General features: G+C 42.0%; 1 protein-coding gene across 3 annotated transcripts in view; it reads right to left on the bottom strand.

The window, feature by feature from the left end:
• The window catches only part of LOC114867765 (alpha-2-macroglobulin), a 35,876-nt gene that overhangs the window by 5,619 nt on the left and 17,114 nt on the right, over positions 1 to 13,143 (bottom strand). For 2 of the 3 annotated variants that reach the window (XM_029170744.3, XM_055514286.1), the window contains 17 exons: positions 8,308 to 8,428; positions 8,114 to 8,228; positions 7,926 to 8,035; positions 7,576 to 7,731; positions 7,130 to 7,366; positions 6,961 to 7,024; positions 5,319 to 5,464; positions 5,070 to 5,219; positions 4,400 to 4,633; positions 4,208 to 4,292; positions 3,812 to 3,953; positions 2,405 to 2,630; positions 2,079 to 2,205; positions 989 to 1,110; positions 832 to 883; positions 418 to 501; positions 153 to 329 (listed from right to left, as the gene is read on the bottom strand). In XM_029170744.3, coding sequence (XP_029026577.1) covers positions 153 to 329; positions 418 to 501; positions 832 to 883; positions 989 to 1,110; positions 2,079 to 2,205; positions 2,405 to 2,630; positions 3,812 to 3,953; positions 4,208 to 4,292; positions 4,400 to 4,633; positions 5,070 to 5,219; positions 5,319 to 5,464; positions 6,961 to 7,024; positions 7,130 to 7,366; positions 7,576 to 7,731; positions 7,926 to 8,035; positions 8,114 to 8,228; positions 8,308 to 8,428 — 2,348 coding nt within the window. The remainder of the gene's footprint in view (positions 1 to 152; positions 330 to 417; positions 502 to 831; positions 884 to 988; positions 1,111 to 2,078; positions 2,206 to 2,404; positions 2,631 to 3,811; positions 3,954 to 4,207; positions 4,293 to 4,399; positions 4,634 to 5,069; positions 5,220 to 5,318; positions 5,465 to 6,960; positions 7,025 to 7,129; positions 7,367 to 7,575; positions 7,732 to 7,925; positions 8,036 to 8,113; positions 8,229 to 8,307; positions 8,429 to 13,143) is intronic. The other variant, XM_029170745.3, reaches the window with a different exon arrangement.

Raw genomic sequence — 13,143 nt, 5'->3', positions numbered from 1 at the left:
TAACAACTTTGCAAAAGAATTGTCCTGTAATCTTTATATATTTCAGGTGAACAAGTAATGAAAACATTTTTTGAGACTCTCAAAACAGTTATTTAAGGAATGTCCCTAAAAGATACTTATACATTAGATCATATTCAATATAAAGATCTCACCACTTTCCAGGAAGCGTGTGGCCCTGCCCTGAATCTCCTCCGTTAGCTGACCTGTGCTTTTTAGGTAGTTGAGGATGAAGATGTTTGGAGCAAACAGCACCATGTTCTGCTCCCCACAGCCATATGGCATAGCCAGGAGCTTGTCAAGGTTTTTCATGGCCCGGCCCATCATGTCACCTGCAGTGGAAGAAAATGCACTAGTGTAATTCACTCTTCAAAGCAGGACCAATAACACGACATGTTAACATGTTAAAGCATCACAAACCCAGGACAGAGACAGAGGCTCTGACTGATCCGGCCACAAACATCTCAGGAAGAAGGAGAGAGATTTTCTTTTCTACTGGTCCCTCTGGGAACAAAGGTGGCACCAAATATGACAACAGGTAAAAGGCAGAGTAAATAAACAATAACACATGCTGTTATTCAATATGTGTAGGATAATGTTAAAAAATTAACAGCCAATAGTGATCGATATGATCGACTATGAGCCGTATCCCTGTTTACCTGTTCCTGTACCACAACCACAAGATTAAAAAAACCTCAATGGAAGAGGTTCACTACAGATTCTAAATATATTGTTTAATCTGTTTGCATTGTGAGTATACAGCACATTTATCTGGTGTCATAGTTTGCCCAGATGGGCTGTGGCACTAACTACCCGCCTGTTAGTGACTCTCACCTGCAGGACAGAGCAGAGCGTTGTGACTGACCATCTGTAGCGTCCCTTCAGCCTTGTGAACAGACAAAGAGGTTTATTTTCTCACACACCTGCATTCACAAATCTATGCTGATCACTGTGCAGCCTGGTGTCTGTGTCATGTGTGGCAGTTGCTGACCTCCACCAGCAGGGTGCGGACCACTGTGTCAATCTGGCCTACGTCAGGCACGCTGGCCACCTCGTTACCACACAGTATGTCAGTCTTCAGTGCTTCAGCGCTGACCTTTAGTTTGATGTCACCTGTGTGCACACAAAAAGCAGCAAAGCTGTATTAATTACCACCTCACTTCCACTTTCGAATTTAGCACAGCCAGGCAAAACCTTTGTCTATCTCCTTTTCCACCCAGCTCATTATCTTCCTGTCTTTCTATCGCCTCCCTCTGTTTTCCTTCCTCCCTCATTTTCTGTCTTATTTGCCCTCATTAATCCCTATTTGTTGCCTTATTATACTCCCCCATACAGCTCAATCTCCATGCCCTCTTTTTTTCCTCAGCCCACAATCCTTCACATGGACAACACCCCCTGAGGGAGAGGTTTCTGACTGTTTCGTCAGAGATACTACCTGACTTGTTAGTACAAATGATTGTCAGCATGTCTCCAAGGGGGTGTTAGAGGAGTTCAATTTGACATTCATCAGAATCTGATCTCCATCCTTGCTGATGGAGGATGATAGAAATCCTCTCTCAGGAAGAGGCTGCCATTGTTTTCTGTGCAGACACAGTCATCAGGGCGCCGAAAAGGGGTTTATTAACTCATTCTGTCAACTGGGTGGTACAAACATTATTACAATTATTGGTTCAGAAGATGAGAAGAAAGATTAATAAAACAAAACCAAAATAAAACCACAAAAAAAATCTGTCAATAATTCTAATTGACTGAAGACTCAAAACAAGGTTCAGACAATAAAATAGGTCATTGTGTTTTTAATATGGGCAGGGGACGCAGCTTTTCAAATGTGGGTGTGAGACAATACAGTCTATTTTTAATGGTAAATGTAATTAAGGGAATGAAATAACGTCATCTGTACCAAGGCCAGGTAGTAGAGTCTGAGAGACCACCTACCACAATATAATATAATAATGTACATGCAATTCAATGCCTTTTGAACTCTCCTGAATGCAGATTTGGATGTTGTAGTTAAAAGATGGTAAAGTGCAATAATGTACAGTCAACAAATGTGCAGAAAAGAGGAGGAGACGATGAAGTACCAAGAGCGGTTGGAGTAACGATCCAGGAGAACGTTCTGCTTTCCTCCCCACAGAGACACATACTGTACTCACAGCCCTCGCAGTCTCTGAAGCTGTACTGCTCTGAATGAGCCAGTGTTACATTAGCCTGCAGATGGAGGAAGGGAGACATAACATCTCAGCTTCCCATGCAACATGATAAGGTACACATAAAATTTTCTAACTTAATTTTTCTAACATTTTTTTTACTCTATTACATTTCACCTGGAGGTGTTGACAGGTCAAACTAATCTCACAGACATGTCCCACAGACATTAATAATCACTTCTGTTCAGCTAAATATTTACCACAATGCATTTGGAGAGATAGTTGAAGACCGTGGCTTTGAGTGTAAAGACCTCCCCTCGGATCACAGAGTAGGGTAACGTAAGACTGACAAAGAATGGCTGGAATGCAGTCAACCTGGTGCTGGGCGACACGCCAAGGCCCACGGAGGAGACACAGAAAGCGCCCGCTGCCCACTTAGTGATGGTGTCAGGGACCGTTTTATTCACATCCACCGAGCCACTGTCCCTGTACCAACATGAACAAGATTCAACTGATAAAGCAGCACAGAAAACACAAAAAATTTATTAAAAAAAATAATAATAAACATCAGCCTATTTTAAATTTTGACTTCTATAATGTGAAATACTGTGCAAGAAGTCTCGCTCTCACTAAAACTGTAAGACCCAGTTACCAATTCTGTTTTTTATTGTCCATCATCCTCCTGTCAATAATGTTTTGCTGTTTTTTGTTTTTTAAGGCAGTTTTATACAAATGTTTTCAAAATTCTATCTGGTTTAAGGATCTGGTCTAAAGTTCATGCAGATACATCGGTTAGAATAATTTCCCCAAATCTAGTAGAAGTATTTTCAGATACACATCTACAGTGGAGGTTTTCTTTTTCTTTATTCACATTAGGCTACAAAGAAGAGAGTAGGCATCTAGAGAGCGCTCAGGAAAAGGATTATGGCGCTGCAGCCTCAATGTGTCAGTGCCCCTCTCCTAAGGAAAAGGTCAGAGAATCATTGAGAAAACTACAGCCCACAGCAGAGGACCCAAAAGCTAGAAAGGATGTTCCACCACCACCATGTAAAAAATAAGGAACAATCCTTTACCAATGTGATGCCAAAAAGGACTCATAGGATCACCTAATAACTAATTTAAAGTTGTTTCAAAATGCTCTGTCCTGAAGGGAATTAGTAAGAGAGATCATATCCCACATAAGCTTGTCTTATACTGTAGCTCCTCATAAACTCTTATTAGGATAGAATTTATTCTGATTTAATTTATTCTAGTCATTCTGAGCCATCTCATTTGTCAGCACTGTCTGTGGTGAATGGTAGCTGGCCTATTGCTGGCCTATTTGCTCAATGGGGCAAAGGGGGAAAAGTTAGACAAATAAAAATAAAAATTTTACTTTTAACAGTACAGCAAAGTACAACATGACTGGTTTATAAACTGAGCTTATATCTACCACTTCATTGTTCATCAATTCACTGTTATATTGTCATTGTTTCATAAACAAGTACAGTAACTAATTATGGCATTAGACAAAAGGGAAGACAATTGTGCTCCCTAACGCCGCACTGCTGCTGTGGCTGTAACTGCTCACAAAGAGTGTCAGGTGTCCAATTCAGCAATGCTAGGGTTGAACACAGAACTAATGTATCATGTATGGTCCATCTTATATTATATAATATTATCATTACCCCACAGTAAATAGGTCCCAGATCCAGGTCTCAGGGAAGAATGTTCTGACCACCTGCGTTTTCTCTTCCTCTTTACCTTTTATCCCACTTGAACTTAGTGGCATCATGTTGAAGGCCATGGGAACAGGAAAGGTTCGGAGACCTATGAACACACGGATAAAAAAAATTACTACATAACTAAACTTACCCAAGAGAAACCAGCTCCCAAATCCAGGTCTCAGGGAAGTATGTTCTAACAGTTGCTTTGGTCCTTCCAGCTTGACCGTCATCAGGAAGATGATCAGCTCTTAGTGTAACATCATCATGATCTACTGCTAAATGACGTTCACAGTAGTTACATTTGTTGAAGTTGACATCAACACAAAGTGAAGTCAATGAATAATACAACCTGAATACCATAAAGATAGTCGTATTCATATCTTTCATGGCAGTTCTGAGGTTTTTTCACATCAGAGTTGGTCAAAATTTTAACTCCAATTTCCTAGATGAGGAAAGAGATGATAAAAACAAACAAAATTGTGGAGTCATATATTGTATATAAAATCAGGGCTAAACTTCAAAGGCAAATTGGAATGATCAGGCTCTTACTTTAAAGACGCTGTAGATGTCATTTTTGTGATTGGGTGGAGCAAAGTAGATTGAGCGCGATGCTCGATGAGGTGCCGTCTGGTTGACAGCTTGCACTTTTTCTAACCCTTCACGACTTAAATGTTGGGTTGGCTGTGGTTGTGGTACAGGAACAGGTAAACAGGGATACGGCTCATAGTCTTCAACATCATCGGCGTATCCTGACAGCTTCTGTAAAGGCAGCTGCTCGTACACCTGCACACAAACACAAAACAAGACCAGACCGTAAAATTTGCTAGTTCGAATAATAGAGATGTATACAGTGCTGTATTTTATACTGTATTTGAAATGGAGTCAGTCTACAGTAGCACAAATCATCTATTCTAAAATGTCATGATCTGACACATGGTCTAATTAATGAGCTACAACCCAATGCATAGGTTTAATGTGTCAAATTAAATGAAATTCTTTCCAGGTTAAAATGTTTTTTCATAAATACAACTGCAGAGCTCTAACCATTAAATTCTGATCTGAGCTCATCTTCAAATCCTGGTTCGAATCTCAATCACTCTAAACTTGCATTACAAGGAGAATCGGCCTATTGAATCTAGATTAATAATACCTTCAGTTTTCCAGATTAAATCATTATTCATGTAACATGGTTGAAAATAGCATTAAGTTGGTGTCATACATAGTTAACAGAGAGTTCCTGCTCAGACTTCAGTAGGAGGACACTCTGGTCTATGGCTCTGACAGAGCACAGTGAGCCTGGGTGAGCCTGCAGACTCAGTGTGGTCTTCTCTGCTGGAAGGCTCTGAAGAGACGAGAACTTCAGAGATACCTGAACAGGTGGAGGTGGAGAGGAACTGGTTTGAGCATGGATTAGCTATAGCTATGACAGCATGACAAGGTCTTGGAATTTAATGTGGTAATGAATTACCTTGTTATTTAGGCACAGCTGAATAGGGATATTATGGCTGTCAGCCACAACTTCACCACTGAGCATCAAAGTGTAAACCACCACTTGGGCAAACGGGGCCAGGTTTGTCACATCACTGAGAGGTATGGAGAGTTGTCCTTTATTGACTGGGCACAAAACACAAGAAATTATTTACAGTTCATTAATGACACTTAACAAGGAGGAGTTTAAGTATCTTGGGGTCTTGATCACGAGTGAGGGAAGGTAGGAGCGTGAGTTTGACAGACGGATCGGTGCGGCGGCTGCAGTAATGCGGTCGGTGTATTAGTCCATCGTGGTGAAGAGGGAGCTGTGCCAAAAGGCAAAGCTCTCAATTTACCGGTCAATCTACGTTCCTACCCTCACCTATGGTCATAAGCTTTGGGTCATGACCGAAAGGGCAAGGTCCCGGATACAAGCGGCTGAAATGAGCTTCCTCCGCAGGGTGGCTGGGTGCTCCCTTAGGAGGAGCTCGGAGTCGCTGCTCCTCCACATCGAGAGGAGCCAGTTGAGGTGGCTCAGGCATCTGGTTCGGATGCCTCCTGGACGCCTCTCTGGGGAGGTGTTCCGGGCATGTCCCACCGGTAGGAGGCCCTGAGGAAGACCCAAGACTCGCTGGAGAGATTACGTCTCTCTGGGAACGTCTTGGGGTCCCACCGGAAGAGCTGGAGGAAGTGTCCAGCGAAAAGGAAGTCTGGAACTCTCTGCTCAGACTGCTGCCCCCGCGACACTTAAAGTTTTAGGCAGTTTATGAATATCAGAACAATGACACAACAAGAATGTTTTTGCCCTTTTATCCACCATCATAAGGATTAAAGATTTGACTCTGCCCTTGAATACTTCACTCAAGGTTCAAATTCACTTCTCAAGCACTTGGAAAGTTTTACTTAGTGTCATTTAGTCAGTCTTTTTAGAAAAGTGAAACCCATTTGTGGGGATACCCTGCGTTAAAGGATGGAAGCAGCGCCCCCTTCTGGATGAGGCGCAGACCTGTCCAGCCTCCCTTTAGAGTTTTCTCTGTCGGTTTTAGCGTGATCAGAAAAGTAACCATATCACAAAAACACCGATAAACACATTAGGCGGGTTGTACAAAGTCATAGTGTAGAATAAATCCGTCGGATTATACTGGAGACAAAATATGAAACAGTAAGGAATTACGCCTCATATCAGCCCTTTTTCCTGACAGTTTCAGCATCGGAGCTGAGGCTCCCCTCACTGGCGTCTCACAGTTTCTTGCCATATTAGATCAGGAAATGTGCAGATTTAGCAATTTTTACTCAGATAAATGTTAAGATAATTGAAATTATAGGAAAAAATATATATTTCTTAACATGTATAACACAGATCAGCGGACAATGTTTTTTTTAGTCACGTTATGGTATTGCCAGGCGAGGTGAGGCCCCGCCTTCTCTGTCTACCCTGACCGCACGTCACTGCTGCCCTTTAGCACAATAAAGAAACAGCACAAACAAATGAACATACTACTAGTGTTTAGTGTAAATGACAGCAAGAAAGACAGGTGCTTTGTAAACTAATAAACAACTTCATATGTCAATATAGCCGATGATTTTTCTATAAGCTTCAATAGGAGCCCTTAGCTATGGACATTAGTATCTATTTGTACCAGTTTCTGCTTTGACGGCCACAGGGACTCTACCATGCTGCACAATTCTACCTCTGGACATCACCTACAGTGAGAGCACAATGCAGACACAGTAAATATTACATTATTATATAAACAATTCAGCATGAAAAAGGATTACTGTACAATATAAAGAGTAGCTCATACTTACCAGATAAAAGAAGTTGAGGACTTCCTGCTCCTTCTTCAGTTCACTCCCCTGGATGATGTACTGTACTTGAACCGTCCCATCTTTGTCACAAGGGATAATCTCTTTGACCTGCATGATCTTAACAAAACTGTTACTCGTGGAGTAAAACACTTTGATGTGGAGGTAGGCGAGCTGGTATTCTGGTTGGAGGGCATGAGGGACAAATGGTTCACTTTCTGTTGTGTTTATAGAACTGGCCTATTGACAAGAACACCAAAAGGGAACATTTTTATTTTACAATTGTTAAACTAGATACCAAGTTAACACAACATTAAGCTAAAAGGAGGTAAATTAATATATGAATATTAGATACGATAAAAGCTTTTTCATAAAGTAGCAACTGAATTGTAAATCTGGCGGTTAATACATTTAAACTGACATAAAGAGATTAACCACAGGTAACTAACCTGCAAAGACATAGCGTCCCTCCAGGTGGATGTGTCCAGAGAAAATGAAGCCATGCCTTTCACGTCTGTGTTTAGCACTATGTTTTGGGTGTTATCAATGGACAAGTATACTGGCTCACTGGCAATAGGATTTTCATGGGGACCAACCAATTTAATCTGCAACAAGTCAGAAAGCAGGAGTATGTCACAAACCTCAATCATGCAAATAATTTTTACACTGGCATTTATTCAGTCAAATATGCCTATAACTCTGATTTATCAAAAAATATGAGGGTATATTTCGTAGATCATAATATGGTACTTTATGTATAGATATTGTTGTATTTTTGTCTGTGTTGACTGGGCATTACCTTTCCTTCAAACGGGATCCCAGGTTTGTATGTTTCAGATACATCTTCAAAGGTTACGGTTCTGATGATATTGCTGAATTTGGTTTGCCCCCGGCCTTTAAGAATGATCCCTAGATGGAAGTAAATGTACATCTTTGAACTTACAGTTCATCAGAAAGTGTAGACTCCTGAGGATTCAGTTGACCTACCTGTACCATACTCTTCGATTTCAGCGTTAGCTTTAAAGGTGTCACGGTAAATTCCCTTCCTGAGGGAGAACTCTGCCAAGTTTACTATTTGTGTCGCACAACCACTTTTATCCGTCTACGATAAAATCAAGGGTAATAAAAATCAACAAAAGCTACTAAAATATAAAGGAATTTTACCTTACTGTCATACTCACAGTCAGTGCAAAATTGATGCAGATGTCTCGACTGTTATTCCTCGCATACCCATAAAACCGTTTAGCTTTTCTACAAAATGTTGCCTTAACTGAGCCAGAAACTGGTTTACCATAGGTGTATCTGCAAGAAACAGCAAATTGGACTGAGAGAATTCAGACTCAAGAGACAATTGGCACTAATTTTTTTCATATTCATATCTCCCCATAGACTGAGCATGAAGAAAATACAATATCATTTTAAAATTTTGAAGTTTTGAAGTTTGTGTGCTCAAATGTGGGGAGTATGAAGCGCAACAACTCGCTATCAAATAAATATCATTGCATTCAAATTGAGACATTATCCATGACTAGTCATTCTACAAGGTAATTTCTAGGCTGAGTGACTATTGTCTTGGTTGAGTTTGTGTGAGTTCGATCCTTTGTTATTGCTCTTACTATGCAATTGTTTTTTCCTGAACAACATAGTTGATGGCTTAGTTATTTTCTGTTCACTGCAAAGTTATAATCGTTCTGTCTAGTTTAAGACAGACCTGCGCCACAGCAGCAAAATATTCTTGTTGTAATTCTTGTTTTCATTCTCCTTAGCTTTTTTGTATCTTTAAATAGCAGGTGTCTCTTAAGAATATGTACACACCCACTCCTCTAACATCGGATACAAAATATTGTAATAACTGTAATAATCATAGAAATTTGTTTTACAGCAGTTGTCGATCGTAACTCTGACAGAACGTGAGAACTCAGCAGATCTACGGCGACGCATTACAGCAACATGTTTGTTCCTAAGTGTTTACGCTGTATGCAGAACTGCATTTTGACTTGTTTTGACTGTGTGTGTCATTGTAACTGAATATGTGTAACTGATTGGGCAGCATCGGACGGCATTATCAGCTGCATGTCTAAGACTCATTAATGCAGCAAGTAGTTTGTTCTACACATGTTTACTCTGCAAGAATAATTGGGCCGGTTAATAGTTATATATCCAAAGGCAATTTGCTCAGCTGCACCTAGGCTGTGGGACACTTGTGGAGCACTGGAGAATTCCATACACCGTGGACGCTTTTGAATCTGGTGTATGTATTTATCATATCTTTCTGGTCTAATTTATTTGTAGCACTTCGACATTTCCATAATAATCATGGCTAATCAGGGAAGAAACTGCAGTTCATACAGTAGATGTTATTCAAGGACGGTTTGGTAAATATTCAGTGTGTTTTTGAACTGAACTGTCAGCCACGGTTCAGCCATTATCAAATGAATGCGGGGGGAATACATCGACTCTGTTCAGTCGCTACTCAGTCGCTGCTGCTGTCTCCTCCCCAGTTCACACACCTAAAGTGTCCTAACCGCTGTGTTTACAGATTGACTGGTGATGCCGCACTGGTTGCTCTCAATTACAGCAGCTGTTTGAAGCAGGGAAAAGCAAGTTGGCTGTCCTTGTCGATGCCATAACAATGTTTTGTTGTCTGTTGTCTACACGATCTGAACAGTCTTTACAGTACAAGGCGTAATATGAAGCTTACATTTCATTGTTCTTCGTATTCTATTTACGGCAGTAGAGAAAAGAGATAAAGGACTGAATAAGTATGCTGTTAATTGCTACGATCTTCTGTTAATAAAATATTAAATGTTAAACCTCTGAGCCCTGTCTTTTGTGTCTTCTTTCAATTAAAAAACAAATTTTAAATGTACTCAAATAATATAATATTGCCGCTTTGCAGCCATGCATCTTAACCACTAGGCCACCCAAGACTTCATCAGTAGCTACAAGAGGCTATATAACACAGTCAACTACGGCGTTTTAGGACCAAAAGTGGGAGTCAATCGCCATCTACAGGCCAATAGGACGTAACAAACACTCTCACAGGGTGCAAACAAGGTTCTGACGGGGGGGGGGAGACGAAAGCAAATCACAGTAGAGACACGTTTAATTGCTACGCCTGTATGAGCATTAAATCAAATTGATTTAAGTGGACACCACCACACATGCTTCAGGGCTATCTGACAACAATACAGCAGATCAAACTACACAATACTGTTGGGGGACCTCATCTGTATAATCTGTTATTAACAGAATTATTATTATGGTCACATGCTCAGACAAAGGAGGCACTGCGGGCAGCACAGGCTGCTATACCACCAGTGGTACTAGTGTTAGCCTAGCTACTCGCTTAGCTATTAGCTCAGGGTTAGCTGCCATCAGCGTTACCAGGCTGTGCTTCGTTAGTTTAGCAACGAGCTACTACATGTCAGCTAGTGTGTGTGCGTGTTAGCATGCTACCATTAGTATAGCTGCTGTGAGTTGGAATAGCTTTGCATTAACTGTTAAGTGATACCATTGGGTTGTGCTTTCCTTAGCATTAACTGCTGCTAACTACAACCCCAGAGATTGAGAATAGGTTGTGCAAAGCCTTCACTGAAAAAGTGAGTAGGCTTAGTGTGTTTTCAGTTAGCAACCCCTGCTAGCTAATTCTGTGTTAACGGGAGCCAAGCTCGGTTTTCTGCGAGACAATCCCAGTCAAGCCTCCACCGCTAACACATAATAAACATTCAAGTAAGCCACAGGTTGAAGTGTCACCTGTGCATCACTACTTTAGCTGTACTTGTAAATCTCATCGCTCCTCAGAACCAAAATGAGCAACGTGAATCTTTAGAGATCCTGTGCTGAACATTTCCCCAGGAAGGGAAACTTAGACATTCAAGGAGTTGTTGCAAAGATCTTAGATGTGTATAATGTATTAATGAATGTGAAGCTGAATTGCAGAGGTATTTATCTTACATGGCCAAGCCCTCAATGGAAACTCACCTGACCCAAGAGGTAATGGGTGAGTTGGCTCTACTGTGCCACCGCAAGGCGCAGTTGAAGGCTGCAGAGTATGAAAAGAAGCTCTTCCTTGTGTGCAGTGGCTACAAAGCTGATCTGAGACCGTTTCCTACCTCAAGCAGAGTCTCTGGGTAATGAAACAAGAGCTGGAGCAGCTCCGGGAAGATAAGGAGAGATTGCAGCAGGATCATGATGCCCTACAATCTAGTCTCCTAGTGGCCCGTCAAGAGGTTGAGAAAGCCAGGAGGAAGAGCCAGAGTGATCAGGTAGACATGGCAGCCTGTCCAAGGAGACCAGAGCTGACCAAGTCAGGTTTAGGTGGTTAGAGTAGGCTAGCTCCCAGGAAGGCTGAGCAGCCCCCGCCTCTGGATAGCCAAACAACCCGATCACATACAAAGCTGCAGATGCCCCAAGCAGGGCAGTGGCTCTCGCCCAAAGGGAAACGCGTGTACGCCCCATTAGGAGACCTGTAGGGAACGCCAGAGTTTTTAGCATCCAGACCCATCAAACGTCTGACTTAACAATTGAAGGCCACGAAATGCCTCGTGCTAAGAGAAGCAGTCGAGGGCAAAGGAAGACTCAAAACCGCAGGTCACATCGCCAGCAGGTTGACACAGTCAATCAGGAAGATGAGCCTCTTCAACACTGTAATTCAAGGCCAAAACAACTTCGTTCCCACCCACGTGGGGGAAGAGGTCGGCTCAGACAGAACCTGAACCATAGGTACAGGGACCACAGTCCAGTTTACCTGTCACGGGAAGACTCAGAGATGGACATTGTAAGTCTGGTACGGAGATGCGTGGAGGAAGCCTTAAAAGCCTAACGGTTCGGCTGCTCCTTCAGACCTCTCAGCAAAAGCCAGACACTGACTCCCCACTAGTGGATTGGACCAGGCATCTTTCCCTATTACACTAGGTACGAAAGACATAGGTGGCCTAGACCAGGCACCAAGCCTGCGTCAAACACATCCACATGCCAAAAGGGGGGAGCAATCCCAGCTCCCAAAGGCGAGGGTAGACTAGTCCATGCCACAACGTGATATGTATAAAGAGAACTAGTCCGCATCCATTGTAGGTCCAAAAAATCTTATCAGCAACCTGGTGGGAATAGCTGGATGAGCCTAAACAATGTGTAACCCACACATAGTTCATTTCTTCTCCTAAATTTTGCAGCATCCTGAGACCCTCCAGGACAATCATAGAAGATAATTCAGGTACAGGTAGCTAGGTAGGCTAATGAAATCTCATCTGCAAGTTAGCTCGGTCAGAGTCAGTAGCAACTTATTGAGTTTCTGTTAAAGCCTTATCAAGGAAAGCCTTGTGTCCACTACCACCACGGTTATGCATCCCTTTCAGGTACCACAACCCTGGCAGTACCAACTCGAATTGTGGTTAGATTAACCTAGAAGCAGGTCCATGTCTTTATAGATCTCATGCAACGAGAGAATGTACACAGACTGTAGTCCACACTAGACACAGACATGTACACTTCATAAAGACACCAACCTGGCAATGCCTTGCCAGCTAACAACTCTTTCATGAGTTGACCACCAAACTCTAACCACACCTCTCTTCACTCATCTATCCCTCTCTTTTCTTGTGTTTTCTTTCACCTGAGAAATACATTGAAAATCATAGGGTTTAGGGTTGTAGAAAGACATGCTTTTGCCTCTGCTCAGACACCCCTCTAAAATGCTCAGACTTGCCTCCAACTCTAGCAAACAAGGACTGTTTGGAATACATGGACTGTCAATGAACATTGATAATTCCCACAGGAGATGACAAGTACATTAAGGACCTTAAGGAACCTGTCAAAGCACATGGACCCTTTCAACGTCTTGTTCCAAAGCGACGGCTGAAACGCCATCATTCAGAACAAAAAGGGGGGATGTTGGGGGACCTCATCTGTATAATCTGTTATTAACAGAATTATTATTAAGGTCCCACAAGCTCAGACAAATAAGGCACTGCGGCCTGCATGTAGAGTCTTCATCCTGATAGTAGTGAGTGAGAACA

Source organism: Betta splendens, chromosome 13 (assembly GCF_900634795.4).
Source record: "Betta splendens chromosome 13, fBetSpl5.4, whole genome shotgun sequence".
Classification (NCBI taxonomy): Eukaryota; Metazoa; Chordata; class Actinopteri; order Anabantiformes; family Osphronemidae; genus Betta; species Betta splendens.
This window is presented reverse-complemented; position numbering and strand designations above follow the sequence as displayed.